The 15,476-nt window shown below is 31.5% G+C and overlaps 5 protein-coding genes across 8 annotated transcripts; 2 read left to right on the top strand and 3 right to left on the bottom strand.

The window, feature by feature from the left end:
* Window positions 1–139: 139 nt before the first annotated feature.
* On the top strand, window positions 140–1,786 carry LOC144471532 (uncharacterized). The gene is made up of 3 exons (XM_078183656.1): window positions 140–228; window positions 287–368; window positions 599–1,786. Exons 1-3 carry the CDS (start codon window positions 140–142, stop codon window positions 1,748–1,750), a joined length of 1,323 nt encoding a protein of 440 aa, XP_078039782.1. The 3' UTR covers window positions 1,751–1,786.
* Window positions 1,787–2,284: 498 nt separating this feature from the next.
* LOC144471616 (uncharacterized) lies at window positions 2,285–3,892 on the bottom strand. Its single transcript, XM_078183839.1, has 3 exons — window positions 3,819–3,892; window positions 3,202–3,433; window positions 2,285–2,497 (listed from the first exon to the last, which is right to left on the bottom strand). The coding sequence occupies exons 1-3, from the start codon at window positions 3,890–3,892 to the stop codon at window positions 2,285–2,287; spliced, it is 519 nt and encodes a 172-aa protein (XP_078039965.1).
* Window positions 3,893–4,345: 453 nt separating this feature from the next.
* Window positions 4,346–6,268, bottom strand: LOC144471644 (uncharacterized). The gene is made up of 3 exons (XM_078183898.1): window positions 6,126–6,268; window positions 5,788–6,016; window positions 4,346–4,429 (listed from the first exon to the last, which is right to left on the bottom strand). The coding sequence occupies exons 1-3, from the start codon at window positions 6,266–6,268 to the stop codon at window positions 4,346–4,348; spliced, it is 456 nt and encodes a 151-aa protein (XP_078040024.1).
* Window positions 6,269–7,027: 759 nt separating this feature from the next.
* On the top strand, window positions 7,028–9,869 carry Trs33 (trafficking protein particle complex subunit Trs33). 4 transcript variants are annotated; one of them, XM_078182875.1, is made up of 3 exons: window positions 7,028–7,164; window positions 7,518–7,682; window positions 7,823–9,869. In XM_078182875.1, the coding sequence occupies exons 2-3, from the start codon at window positions 7,560–7,562 to the stop codon at window positions 8,222–8,224; spliced, it is 525 nt and encodes a 174-aa protein (XP_078039001.1). In that variant the 5' UTR covers window positions 7,028–7,164; window positions 7,518–7,559; the 3' UTR covers window positions 8,225–9,869. The 4 variants fall into 4 exon arrangements, with proteins under 4 accessions (XP_078039001.1, XP_078039000.1, XP_078038998.1 ...); XM_078182874.1 differs by having other exon boundaries at window positions 7,028–7,168; XM_078182872.1 differs by having other exon boundaries at window positions 7,028–7,248.
* On the bottom strand, window positions 9,423–15,469 carry Cbs (cystathionine beta-synthase). The gene is made up of 7 exons (XM_078182871.1): window positions 14,895–15,469; window positions 14,257–14,732; window positions 12,701–12,810; window positions 12,270–12,619; window positions 10,316–10,566; window positions 9,965–10,235; window positions 9,423–9,869 (listed from the first exon to the last, which is right to left on the bottom strand). The coding sequence occupies exons 2-7, from the start codon at window positions 14,346–14,348 to the stop codon at window positions 9,426–9,428; spliced, it is 1,518 nt and encodes a 505-aa protein (XP_078038997.1). The 5' UTR covers window positions 14,349–14,732; window positions 14,895–15,469; the 3' UTR covers window positions 9,423–9,425.
* Between the last annotated feature and the right edge of the window lie 7 nt (window positions 15,470–15,476).

Raw genomic sequence — 15,476 nt, 5'->3', positions numbered from 1 at the left:
TTAAAAATTAATTAGTGAGAAATGCATTTATAAAACCACGACGAAACGTAGAAAAAATGCAAAATCTTTAGATAACGTCAAAATTTGAATAAAGTCTAAATTTTTGTGTGCATTCATTTAAATACGATTATTTACAAAAATGCCGTGTGATGGAAAAAACCCGAATTGCGAGAAGAGACGGGAATTGTTGTCACAGTTAAAATGTTTGATCAGTTCTATGGACAAAAAGTAGGTTGATAGCTTTCTTGATTTAATGATGAAGAATTTAACGTATTTATCCCTATAGAAAACCATGCGAATGGGATGAGCCGTTTTGTCCACCTCCCGTTGTTTGTCCTGTTTCACCTTGCAATGGGTTACCCTGTTGCGTAAGTATAAATTGAACTTTTATGGCATTATGCATGTAAAGTATACAATTGAAACGTTCGATTTTAAATATATGATTACAAAAATCAGTATTTACAATATAGTTAATCTTTTCTAAATCTCTTAGGATCTCAAATATTTTTTATTAAATACTGTATTATAGTTTTAAAACGTTAGTACCTGTGGGAGACATAGCTGCCGTGTCACTAACATTCCCAATTTTAAATTCTAGAGTCCCGTTAAACGATGCAAAAGCTACGAGTTCCGAGCGAGTATTTTATATAGATGCGAGTGCATTAAGAGGAACGGCTTACAAGATAGGTGCATGATGTGGGATTGTATGGGGAGACCAGAGTGTATGACGAAATTGTACCCTGTTTGTGGTCCAGGCCAATACGCATTATTGAAATTAACGGATTTAGGAGACGTTGAAGTTGCTTTAAGAAAATTCTATTGTACCGATAAAGCCCGCGAAGCTGCTTTGGCCGCTTATTGTAGATTAGTTTGTGGCAATGGTAAAGACCCCTGTTGCGACCCGTGTCCGCCATGTCCTCCAAATCCTTGTTGTCCAAGTCCATGCCTGCCACCTCCATGTTGCCCACCACCTCCATGTTGCCCACCAACTCCATGTTGTCCACCAACTCCATGTTGCCCACCACCTCCATGTTGCCCACCAACTCCATGTTGCCCACCAACGCCATGTTGTCCACCTTGTATTTCTTGTTGCATACCAACATCATCGGTACCGCCTTGTGTATCCTATAAAATTGCTGTACCTTGTCCTCCACCATGTCCTCCCCCATGCACTCCACCATGTCCTTTACCGTGTTGCCCACCGTGTCCCCCACCATGTCCTCCACCATGTCCTTTACCGTGTTGCCCACCTTGTCCTCCACCATGCCCTCCACCATGTCCTTCACCATGCTGCCCACCATGTCCTTCACCATGCCCTCCACCATGTCCTTCACCATGCTGCCCACCATGTCCTCCACCATGCCCTCCACCATGTCCTTCACCATGCTGCCCACCATGTCCTTCACCATGCTGCCCACCATGTCCTTCACCATGCCCTCCACCATGTCCTTCACCATGCTGCCCACCATGTCCTCCACCATGCCCCCCACGTTGTCCTCCGCCATGTTACCCATTATGTCCACCATGCTGTGTTTCACCATGTCCTCCACCTTGTCCCCCATGCTGTACCCCAGCATGCCCTCCACCATGTCCTCCACTGTGTGCACCATGCTGTCCTCTACCATGTCCACCGCCGTGTCCACCTTGCTGTCCAGCGCAATGCCCTCCCCCGTGTCTACCATGTATACCCTATTGTTCACCGTGTCCACCACCGTATGTTTTTTGTGATCCCCCTTGTGTTCCCTGTTAGTTATGATAAATCCTGTGGCCAAAATTCTTTTACGTTAAATATTGCAATTATTTGTAAACAAATTAAATAGAAGTGTTACTTTTTCGGTTCAATAAAAATAAGTGTTAATAATTTCGCATGTTTTATAATATTACCCTCAATTGAGAGTTTTCCAGTAATAAACTTTATTACTTTCCCAGTAATAAAAATATCCGACACCTCTGTACACGATAAAACACTAAACGTCTCAAGATCGACATATTTCAATTTATGGTAAGCTCATAAATCGTAATAAACCATCATAATCATAAATGATCCAGTGTAGTTCCAATTGCGCACGATTCTAAAAAAATCTATACGCATACCTATGCTTAATTTAGACAAAATACATACATTCTTGGATAATCATTTATTATCTTATGTTCGATTTTTTTGTATATTTATATCACTGTATTTTATATCTTTCCTAAAAAAATTGATTGTTGTCCTATCCGATCACTTTGCTAATATATTCTTTTATGACTATTGACACCAAATCCAGTGCATTATATATATTTAATGGCTATTTTCTGTTGTAAACTGTTGTGGAAATCGGCATCGAAGAAATTTCGCCGGTGGACATGTTGCCCATGGTTTCGTATCACAATCGGCTTGATGACCAAGACACGCGGTCAGTGGACAAGAATCTTGGAGACCGTCTCTATGCACACAATAGCACCTAGTGTATAAAACTCCGCCTCTCATTTCAGGAAATTTCAAATTTATTGCCTGGAATAATAATATATGTTTTATAGCTGTAAAAAAATTACCGATGTTTCAATCTTTGTTTCGAATAGAAAACAAATGGTTGCGAGTCATAAAATACAAAATGAATGAGACAGATGTTTACAGAGTGTTTGGGCGATTTCGAGTGATCTGAGATCATTGTATCGGTTCCTCGAAGTCTTCTGTGACCGAAATGTAAAATGTCAACTAGTAAGAGGGAGCTAAGCAAAGGAAGAAAGTGGATGAGAAACAATGAGACACAGTGTGAAAGATTGTATGCAAGAGAGAGCATGGTAAGATAATGAGAGAAAAGACGCTATGGATGGAAGGGCCAACGAAAATATCTAGGCATTCTTAAGAGAACCGTTGCCCTGTCAAGTCGTGCATTGTCATAGATGTCGTGGATATTGTTGTTGAGTCATCATTGTTGTTGAGTATTTTCGTTGTTATTTAAGTCGTAGAAAGTACTGTACGTTGTCGTTAATAAACTATTACTATTACTGTTATTGTTATCCAACGTTAGTTGTTGCCGTTAATCATATTACCATTATACCAGAGAATAATCCCTATAATTTATTATCTTTATATATTTAATAGTTTTAAGTATTTATCCATGAATATTATGCTTTTAAGAATACGTTGATTTTCATTCTAATCAATTATTTTAGAACTTCATCTTTCTTGTTTTCTGATTGATAAAAGATTACCAGTTGGCTACAGTCCTCCTTCGATTTATGTTGTGAATGACCCTTGTTTTCCACTCTTGGTTGCACATCTTTCGTTGGTACTTCCTTTAGTGCATTGTTCTCACATTTAGCACGTGATTTTTTGTTTTCATTAGTTTTTTCTTCGATGGGAATCATCATGAACATAGGTGGAGGTGATGGTTTTACCCGTTTTATTTCTTGGGCTTGTTTTAGTAAATCCATATGATGGTAACTACCGTACGTACAATTGTTAGACAACATTAACATTTGTTTATAAATATATTTCAGATATATTTTTGAGAGGAATAATAGGAAGTGATAGTTAAATAAAAATAGGATGTTACATTCCATTTTATTTACAAGAAATAGATTTTGTAGCCAAGGTAGAAATATTTATTTTTAAATATTAAGGGGTAGAAATTTATTTATTAAAAAATTTGAGTTGGATATCCTGTACACTGAAAAACATATTTCCGCATTGATTATAATCATACATAAATATGTGCATTTTCATAAATCCAAATATATATGTATCTATTTACGCGGTTCCATATAGCTAGAATAAATAATTATATTCTATCTACTAATTTGTATATGGTTTAAATCGTAAAACTAACCATTCTAAGGCCGTCACGGCGGCTTTTAATCCACATATTATATCTGCTGGATTAACTGTTTCAGTTGTAGACATTTTGATGTACTAATATCTTCCTTATGAATAATAATATACTTGTCAATTTATACTGTTATTTTACATCTGTTAATTTTGCATTTTGTAAAAAATATTAAAATTTGTAGGAATTTAAGTTACATTACGAAATTTAGAATTTTTTGTTTCATATTGTCCCGTTTTTGTGTTTTTATTGACGTTGACAACTTTAGAGTATAAATAATTTCATTGTGTACACGCACATATATATAACATAGATGTATTGTAACTTAAATAAAAAATTTGACAAATAAGATAATTATTTCAATGTTTCAATTACTTTAAATGTTAAATAACTCTTATACAACAATTTCATACATGATATATAATTTATATGAAAATAGTAGAAGAATATGTTTATTTTGTACTTTATTAAAAATTATGTAGTACAGTTTTTTAGTTCACAATCAAAAAGTCTATAAAAAAATATTGATACTAACAACACATTTTAGAATAATCTGGCGTTGAACAGATCGGTTGTGGACAGCAAATAGGTCTTCCTCGATACCATTTATCCGTCTGTTGAAAAGAAATCGCAAAAATAATTTCGAAATATTAACAACTCTAGTCGTATAGAATTACCCAATACGCAATTTGCTCTCGATCTCTTACGAAATTACTGTTTCTTTTATTAGCAAAATCCGAGCCGCTTTATATTTGCAATTAGACTTAAATTTTGCAGATAAAATTTATTGTACCATATTGCAAATTAGTGCCAAATTTTTGAGAAGCAGATCTTGTGATCGATATAATAGTCTTTGTTAAAATTCGTTTGGAGAAGATTGAGGTGAATATACACCGTTCACCTTATTACAGATTACAATATTCTCTCGATAGGTGTCCCAACTTTGGGTTCCTTGAATGACAACTATTTTAGAACTACTAAATTTTTTGTGGTATTCTGGACGTAGAGAAGGGTAGCAATTTAAAAAAGACAGGGATCAAGGTCAGTTCGGCAAACGTTAATTTTTGCTAGAGTATTCAAAATCCATCCGGACCCATGTTTATGAACAGTCGAACATAGCTAGTCGTCCAGAGTTATCCCCTTCTTATTCATTTATCTCCCTTACATGTTTCAACCACAGAATAGTAAACTGAAGTATCTCTTTTGTCGTATGAATCCGACTGGACACTCGGCATTATAAATTCTATACAATTTCAATGAAACTTCTATCATAATTTTCATCTGGTTTCGCAGTTTGCGTAATAAGTTGAAATCTGAAACTTTAATTGCTTTTGACACAAATAATTATGATCATAATTATATCACGGTGGACGTCAGTTTAATCAGGAAAACGAGACGAATACGATGGTAAATGTTCGCCGCTAGAGGTACATACATACATATGTTAATAGCTTTTCAAACGGAATGATTCTTTTAAAAGTGGTCTAAATGACTTGAATCTGTTTGAGATGTTAGTCACGTTAGTAATGTTTTTTCAACTTTTTTTATCTTAGTGTATAATGATAATTTAATAAGATGTGTTTTGTTGATCTCAGTAACTTGTATGATTCTTCTGACGTCTGTGGCTTCACTATACCTTAACCGATTTTGATACAATTTCCAGGACGTATACAAAACACATTTTTTAAATTTTCGTTCTAGATCAAGATAAAAGAAGTTGAAAAAATCACTCGAGTAAACTAGTCGGTCTAACATTTCAAACAGAATCACGATCAGTTATAAAAGTGTCATTCCGTTTAAGACGCTGTTAACATATCTATCGAGAGAATACTGTATTTATAAGCAATAAGTAAATGAAGCTGTGCAGAAAGTTAAGATTAAAATAATGTTAGGAAATCGGGTAACATAATACTGCAGGAGTTTAAGGTAGCAACAAAATTATAACCCAATTATAAGAAATACTTTTACGTACACCCTGTAATACATAACTTCGGCCTGGTATAACATACAATAAATCTGTTCCAATGCTATTCAAGTTCGAAGTTAAAAGTATTTCCGCGGTAGAACTATACGTAATCAGTGGTCTCTTCATAGGAACCGTCCAAGCTGGTTTGCACTCTTCAGGGCTAGGCTTTACGGACCATGCTTCTGGGTCATATCTGCAGTCATACTTTACACACATCATTGGTTGCGTTTTTTTTCTAAAACAATACATCACTATAAGTTACTTTGAGAATCACTACGTTAACTAGATTCTATCACAAAAGAGAAAACGTCTCTCGTTAAAAAGAATGACAAAATTAATCTTACAAGCAGGCCATTTTTTCCGAAAGATATCTCAAGTATTGAAGTTCTTGGCCCGAACTCGATACTCTATTAGAAAATCCCCAATTTCCAATAGCTTCAGCTACGCCCGTACCGCAACCTCTCGAAAATTCGAAATTGCACCCCATTTTTCTGAGCTATAATCGGTACTTTATAATTACAAATAATTTAATAAACGAGAATTTTCTAGCATCTACTTCGCAATGACTTTAATAAAAAATATACATCACATTTGGTGATTGAAAATAAAAGATGTATGGACTGAAGTACACCGTAAACATTGGTATAAAGCCAAAAAAGAGCTTGCTTTCAAACTTCATATGAATAAATTATTTAAACTGTCATAGAATAGAACATGGACCTGATGCGTGGAATAGAATTAAACTACATCTCTATATTTTTTCTTTATCACTTCGACCAAAAATGTGGTAATTAAGGTGCTTAAATAAAATTTTATGGCTTCAGAAATGTCAGAAATACTTTTCATTCATTCCATACAAAAAAACTATTTATTGTTGTCAATGTAAGGAAAACTGAATGTATATGTTATAGCTACAGATGATTTTTGCTTAGTTAGCAGTAAAGGGAATTCGTGTATGAAAAATGGTATGAAATTCGTAAATTTCGATATTAACGGAAATTTTTAGGAAAAACTCTTGCATCTATATTATGTAAAAAAGTTTATTTGTAACTACAAATATGGAAAATAGATGACTCTTGCCACTGTTCTAATACACAATGTAAATAACATCATCTACTCCATAAAAAAATAAAAGTAGATCCAATACTGGAACAGCACAGTAACGTCATCTGCTGTTTGCAAAAAATATCTATAGTCGGTAACTTGTCTATCAGTTTCAGGATTTTGTTACTTCGTGTAATATAGCGCTAAATCTAGGTTTTAATAGAAAAGTTATTAACTTCTAAAGTAAATCTTTTTTGACGTTGTTTTCATAATACGAAACGTGTCATTAATTTATTGTCAATGTAGTTTTCTCAATGATTACACAAAAAAGTGGAAAGTGCAAGTAAAATATTTAAGAATGAACGACTAAGTGTTTGGAAACGAAGCTATACCTAACTATCAAATTGTTACAGAAAATAGGAGGTTCTGCTTCTTATTTTATATTTTAATTAAATAAGACCGATTGTATTTGATCAGTCACTTATATTTAAAGACGTTTAGCTTCTATATATAATTTACTAAAATTGTTTTGTATTTGGACATTTAGTATTATTATAAATAACACTGTGACAGTTGAGGTTAGACATGCGAGTTTCATAATTATTATCAAAATTAACTCCCATAAATAAAATATAAATTAATCCAGGTCATTTTAGCCGTAATTATTAATATATTAAGTCTCTTTGACATAGATTTTATACATAATACAATTCCGTGGTATCAACAAAAACAAAATGAGGCAACAAATAGTCGATATGAAGAGTTTCCAGGCAGTTGGGGAAGCAGATGAATGTCTTTTCGAATATTTACATACAGAAATGGTTAATTATGTTTTGAGTAAAACATGTAACAAAAAGGTAATTAATCATATAAAATTATTAAATTTAAGGAACATTTAAACTTATATTTTAAATATATTCTTTATAAATCTTTACACATGAAGATTCTTTTAATAAAATTATTCTTTTTTTATATTTACAATATTGAAAATATAAAGGAAAAAGAGGAAGAGCTCAGTCGACTGGAATGGATGGGATTCAGTGTTGGCTATAGAATCATTGAACGATTAACATGGGAATGGAGTAGATTCAAAGATGAGCTGGATATGATCAAATTCATTTGCACAGATTTTTGGACCAGTCTTTACCATAAACAGATTGATAATTTAAGGACTAATCACCATGGTGTGTATATATTACAAGACAATTCATTTCGGTTATTGGATAAAGTAGGTACCAATGGCAATAAACAATATCTTCAAGAAAGTCCACGTTTATTAGCATTCACTTGTGGACTTTTACGAGGGAGTTTAGCAAATCTTGGAATAATTAGTACTGTTAATGCTGAAATTTCTACATTACCAACTTGCAAATTTCATGTACAAGTACAACAAATGTAATAATTATAACGTTACTCTTATATCAATACAAATAGATGAAAACTTTTCTCTGCAATCTGGGGGACACCAATATTTCCATAAATTTGATCCCTATTGTAGGTAAATTTATAGGGACAGAAAATAAATAAAAATTTATTTCTACTGTTACAAATCTTATATTAAAAAAAGCAATAAAAATTGTTATTATTTACGTTTTATTTTATCCTGTAAGTTGTAATAAATGCACCATATTTTCAGTCTATTTTTCAGTTTAACTTACAAAACTTAAAGTAAATAACTAAGTAAATATATGATGTAGTTATTATATTTATGACATTCTCTAGCTAAATTTTGTGTAATCACTTTACATAATTACAATAACGTACACAGTAAGTCATGAAGACTTTTTACAATATAAAAAAATCTACAAATATGAAAATTATGGAATAATCCATTGGACAATCCGTTTGGTATGAAAAATACTATATGAATCACACTTTTGTTTTGTAAGTAGTATATTTATGAGGTTTTGTGTAGATGGTTTGCCATTTTAGGATATAAAGACATTTTTATAAAATGGTAAAAACTTACATAATTATTATTATCTCGCAATGTTTTAACTTCAAGAACGTGCAAGAAAAATGATAGATTACAGAGGACTATCATTTCCCGTTCGATTGTTTAATCTCTGTTAATCTTCCAATAGATATCTTCATCTAGTAGACTCAACTTAAAATTAAAAATAACTTGGACACAACTATGAATCGTTCATCACTCACACTTCCATTCAAATTTCCTTTTAATACTCTATTTTGGAGAAATTCGTTTAAAAATTTGTCGAATACATATACACAACTGATATTTATAAAAAGTAGATAACCTATGAATAGACACGGTATTCATTTTCCATTTAATAAAGAAACTGATTCCAATGACTTAATTCCATACTTTTGATTTATTTCTGCGCTTAATAGAACATTATGCGATGTATAATAGAACTAGTTACAATTGCAAAGACTAATAATATACTACAATAGAGCATATAGTGACCTGATTCAGGAGTACTTTTAGACATAGAATAGGAACAGTGAAATTGTATAAAATAAAACCTAAATATCAAAAAATAATTCTAAAGTAAAGTCAAGATTCTGAACATAGTAAACATCGCAGCAATTTTCAATAACCACAGGAAATTAGCCTCTGGAACACTTACATGATTAACTTAACCATCGGAGTTCATTGTACCATTACTTTTTGTGATGAAATTCAATATATGGGATTGGTTTACAATAGCAACAAACTTATTATCATGTTGTTCATCTAAAATAACAGCATAATTTTCTGTTTCAAGAATACGTGACAGTTGTCCAAGAGTTGCTGATAATTTCACTTTAACGAAATGTTTTGTCGTATGTTTTTTTATAGATTCTGTAAGTTGTATCGCGCCAGATACTAAGTCTGACATAAACTTATTAAAAATAATGATACCATTTACATGCATACTGTCGTTACTAATGACTAGTTGTTGAAGTTTAGTATCCTCAAAAATATGGACAGCTTGTTGACATGTTAGATCATCATTAAACATAGATACGTTGTCAAAAGCTAAACGCGAAATCGTTAAATCCCACCACCATTTGTTTGCGTCATTTTTACAGGAAACTTCCTATAATGTAATGTAAAAATATGTTATTAAATAATGAAGTAAGATAAAATATATTACAAATTATAAATTTACTAAACAATATTAGAAACGCATACCAAAAAGCCTCTAGCTTCCATCCAGTGATCAGACACAAACTTTGTCATGTAGTTTCGTATTCCATCAGGCAAAAGTACAACTACTCGTGTTCCTTCAGGGAAATCTTTAACAAATTTAAGAGTAGCTGCAAGCGCAGCACCGCTACTGCCACCACACAATAAACCTTCGTGACGTATAAGCATTCTAGCAGCATTAAATGATTCATTATCTTCAGTTTTGATCCATTTATCAATCACTTTGTGATCCAAAGCTGTAGGAATAAAGTCATACCTGAAAAAAATATATTTTAATTATACAAAAATTCGAAAGAAAATTGAATATTTAATAAAGTAGGAATCAAAATTATTTACCCTATTCCTTCTACTTCATAAAATCCAACCTCATCTTGTAATTCAGGTGACTTAGCTAAAATACTCCCTTCAGGATCTACACCAATAATTTGTGTCTGTGGAGACAATTCCTTAAATTTACGCCCAATTCCAGAAATAGTACCACCAGTACCAGCTCCAGCTATTAAATAATCTATTTTGCCACCACACTGTTTCCATATCTCTAATGCAGTTTGATCATAATGAGCCAATGGATTTCCAGAATTAATATACTAAATACAGAATATAAACAAAAAATAAGATATTAAATTACATTATATATAAATGGTAATCATGAAATAGAGAGCTTTGCAATATGGTTATTTTTTAACCTGCCTGGAAATGAAAAATTCATTTTTCAAATGTAGAGGTTGAATATTTACTGTAAAATAAATAAATTTATTACTTGTAGCAATCATATTGTCGTAAGCCATTGAATTCGTCTTTTTTTCATATAAACAAAATTATTGAATTTATTTGAATTTACAAAATAAAAGAGACACCTTCTATGTATTTTCTTGTTCAAAATATATTTGTATAACTTTTGCAGTCAACGGTAATGATCCAAGTTCGGATCAAATTCTTTCCTGTCGCGTTATGACATTTATGTATTATTTTTCGAAAATAAAAACCTTTAAACTATTTCTAACAAATTAAAGATAAGATACATGTGCTATCATTTTGCACATGGAAATACTTCGTCGACTGCATTATTAAACTTTGACCTATGTGATGTAAACATATGCGTACAAACATTAGTCTAACTTTTACTAAGGCCATAAAGTAAGTTTTCATATAATTTTAATTCAAAATCACCGATCAGTATACTTCTATAATTTTTAAAATTTTGAAATTTTCCATCGTAAAAATAAATCATCAATTCGTCTATTTATTTATCAAATAAATTGGTCGCATCATTCTTTACTAGAATAATATCTTATTTGATTGGATATTTATTCGTTAGCATCAAATAAAATTGTAATTTTGTCTAATTCTAATACATAAGAGGGCATAATATAGGTTGCTGTGGTACCACACAGAAAGCATTGTTATTACTAAAATTAAAATTACTCAAGCAAGAATAAAATGTTCGATCTGAAACTTTTACTGCAGTTTGTATAAATGAAGTTGAAGAAAATTGAGTACTTTTTGAAGTATGAAAAAATTTTTCAATCCAGTCATTGTTTATAAAAAAACTTTTCTTATAAAAATAATAAGTTGGCAAAATAATTTGTACACATTCGTACACTTTTTAAAATGTAGTACTTTTTTAAAACTAGACTAAAATATCTTTTAACTTTTTTATGCGAGCTTATAACGAAAATTTAAAAAATGCCTTTTGTAGATGTCATCAAAATCGCTTACTCCAGTTAAGCAATAGGTGTTGAAAGATTAAAGAAACTGCAGACTTCTTATAGTTTTTGTAATGCTATAACTCTGATATCTTTTATTATGAGATCTGTCTGTTATGAATAAAAAGATGTTTATTTTTCATGACTTATATCAGAGTTTGTGATAAAAAAACTCAGATAGTGCGGATGTTAATACAAAGCACATTTTTTTTTTATAAATCAGCAAATGGAAGTGGTTATCTGAAACTGTTAAACTGTTGAACTTTTTCCTTACAAAAGCATTACATTTAATATAATAAGCGTAGCGTAAATATGGCATAATTAGTGTAGTAGGAGTATAAATATAATACTATACAAAAGTTTCCGTCGGTTTAACTTAGATGAGTTTTCCAATTGTTTGTTGACAAAATGGTCTAGCAAGAATTTTTAATTTCCAGGCAGGAGCAAAAATTACTATTTTCTCCATTCTCTTTTATACATCTTTCTTTATCTTTAGAGATAATAATTTAACCATCTATTTCGTAATCGTTCTGTATGTACATTGAAATAAAATAATTTTATAGTCACACCTACAGTAAGATTACCTGATCAAGAACAATACTATTTGGTATTTCCTTTTCTAGCTTTTTAGCAACGCTAACATGACTCTCCGGACTGTTCCAACTTGCCTCTGTTGGTGTCCTAACAATTGTAGCACCAAGTATTTTAAGTGTATTTACTTTTTCATCTGACATCTTTTCTGGCATAACAATAATACATTTGTAACCTTTCACTGCTGCAGCCATTGCTAAGCCAATTCCCGTGTTACCACTTGTAGGTTCAATGATAGTATATCCTGGTTTCAACAAATGATTTGCTTCTGCATCTTGAATCATTCTATAAGCAATTCTATCTTTTACAGATCCACCAGGATTAAGAAATTCACATTTCACAACTGAAAAATGAATTATTTAAATTATTTTTAATTATTTTATATATATATATATATCAATAATATTATGAAATTAATACTAACAGATGTCACATTTAATTCCACACAGTTTAGGGATATTGTTTAATTTTATCATTGGTGTTTGGCCAATAGCTGTCAGTATATTGGGTAATATTGTATTATGATCAGATATTCTGGAAAAAGTTTTATATTAAATCATATCTAAGCAACTGTATTAAATGCATAAAAGTATTACTTGCATTAACATTGAAAAATAGCTGTTATTTTTATAATACATATGTTATTATATTTTCCCTTACAATTAACAAAAAATTTTTTAATTTCATACATTTATAATTCTTAATATTAATATTAAGAATTACTATAAATTTTTTAAATTTAAATAATTTACGTTAATAACAACCACATAATATAATTATATAATAATTTTTATATTACTGGTTAGGATGTTTCTAAGTAAAAACGGTAAAACTGCAAATGCACTGCAGTGGCTGCCTTAAATACACTAATTTTCCTCATTCTTTTTTTAACGATTTACTCCATCATTTAAAAACGTATAAATTGGGGAAATTTGGAATAGTAAGGCGCTTTTATTTGTTTATTGGCAAAGAACATAATATTAAAAAAAAAATGCGGAATGTAATAACTGATTCCGACCATTTTCAAATACATTACAGACAATGATAGTCTCAATAATTTCTTTTTTTTTAAATCGGTGTTTAAATTCTGAAATATTTAGTTCATTTCCGGTTCCTGTCTATTTGCGCGGTGGCCAACATCACGTTTTCTTAAGACGTGTCTCAAAAACGAAGGCCGACCGACAATAAAGGTAAAAACGTGCCAATGTCACGTCACGTAAAATCACTTAAAATCTTAGAATGATTTGCCCACGCGTGACAATATGTAAACAGCATATCGTGATGCTGATTTGTTTCTAACAGATTTAAAATAATAGGAAAAAGCTGGTTCACATTCTTCGAATGTTACATGATTTTACGTGACATAATATTAGTACATTTTTGTCTTTAGTGTCAGTCGACCTTTGTTTTCGCAATATGTTACATACTTATCGGAAAATGTTCATAATATCGTTCCATATAGCATATTAAAAAATCATCGAGATCGGTGTAGTAATTCTGCATAATTAAAAAAAATTTGCCAATGTCATGTATTTTCAAAAAACAAGAAAAAGCATATTTCTTTTTCAGATTCTTTCGATTTATATTTCTTTTTAGTGATAAAATAAAGTGTTTAATACGTTAAGCCCCATGACTATCTTCCTTCCCATATAGCTCACGTTATAAAATACTGTGAAACTCATTAAAATTGTTTTGGTAACCAATAATATCTAGATATATTCTTTTATAATTCCCAAATTATTTAAATTTATTTCTATAGAAAAATAGAATGTTGTAAATTGTATATTGTCAGTCACCAGTGACTGGTGCGGTCCGATGAAAAATATAGTGTCCGGACTGTCAGTAACCGGTGACTGACATGGCGCTTAACGTGTTAAAGAAATGAGAGGAAAATAATCGCATTTAAGGAAAAATCATTAAACTGCAGATATATCGTTGCAAAATTTATTAGATTTAATATTTGTATCCAAAAAAACTTACTCTGTTCTAACAGTATGTGGTGAATTTGTTGCATTTAATTCCCACGTGCATTTACTGGGTCGATCAGGTCGATACGGTTCCATTGATGACATTAAAATACTTACACAAGTTAATATAATGATTACTGTGAACGTGTAATGAAGATCTCCTTTCTACTTTTTATTTAACAAAAATAATATATGTTTCCCGCGGCTTACATGTAACCTATTATATTCTTATTTTTCTTAAAATGAATTTTATTACAAAAAGTTTAATGTTAGAAATAACGAATTCTACAATTATCACTATGTACACGTTAAATATTGTTTATAAATTAAAAAAGGCACGCTTCTAGTCAGATTTCAATCAAATACACATGTAAGTCATCCAAGATGTGGAACTGTGTACAGCAGTATGGAACCTCAGCTTCATCTATAAGCCTGAGCTGCTACAGACTTCCCCCACCCTGAGCACCGATCGCCATTTACCCATGCAATCTGGAACAGAGTTGGGCAAAATATAGTTGGAAAAATGACTAGCGATTTTGATTAGTTATTAGTTAGAAAGCACCACTATTAGTCTATCAAATGAAAAATTATAAAAAAATAATATTAGCTAGCAGTAGTATAGGGAAACCGTAAAAAACGATGTTTCTTAACTCAATAGCTTTTTCCCATCATGTTCGCCGGCATCGTATTTTCTGTTTATTTTCCCACTTAATAAAATATTATAAACATTGTTTCAATTTTCTATCGCACCGCTCCCCTCTTATTCTTACAAGCTACGAGCGTATAATGCGATAAGCGATGTAACTTTAATTATAATTGACACGTTGTATCTCTTCCACTTTTACCTTTTTTACCTGTAAATTTACTTAATATATTGATAAGACTTTCCTGATTAAAATAAGGCCAAACATGATATAATTCAGTTCGCAATTAATAAAATAAAGTATTGCTATAAGCTGTATTCGATTTGACTCGGAATCACTCGGAACCATTCTCCTAAATTCGGTTTGACAACGAATTACTCGGAGTGCACGAAAATAGTCGAAGTGCACGTAATCTTCACTTATCGCGAATCTCAATTGTTCCTTGGGCTAACACTCCATGACAATAATGTCTCTGTGGGGTTAAAAATGCTTGCAATAAGAAAGCCTATATTATAGTTCTGGCGCTCATTCGAAGGTCATTGTGTAGTACAGAGTTGTTCAACCAGCCTTGTGGCAGGCGAGAGTCTTT

The sequence above is a fragment of the Augochlora pura genome, chromosome 6, assembly GCF_028453695.1.
Source record: "Augochlora pura isolate Apur16 chromosome 6, APUR_v2.2.1, whole genome shotgun sequence".
In the NCBI taxonomy this organism is placed as follows: domain Eukaryota; kingdom Metazoa; phylum Arthropoda; class Insecta; order Hymenoptera; family Halictidae; genus Augochlora; species Augochlora pura.
The sequence above is the reverse complement of the archived record's forward strand: the minus strand, read 5'-3'. Positions and strand labels throughout refer to the sequence as shown.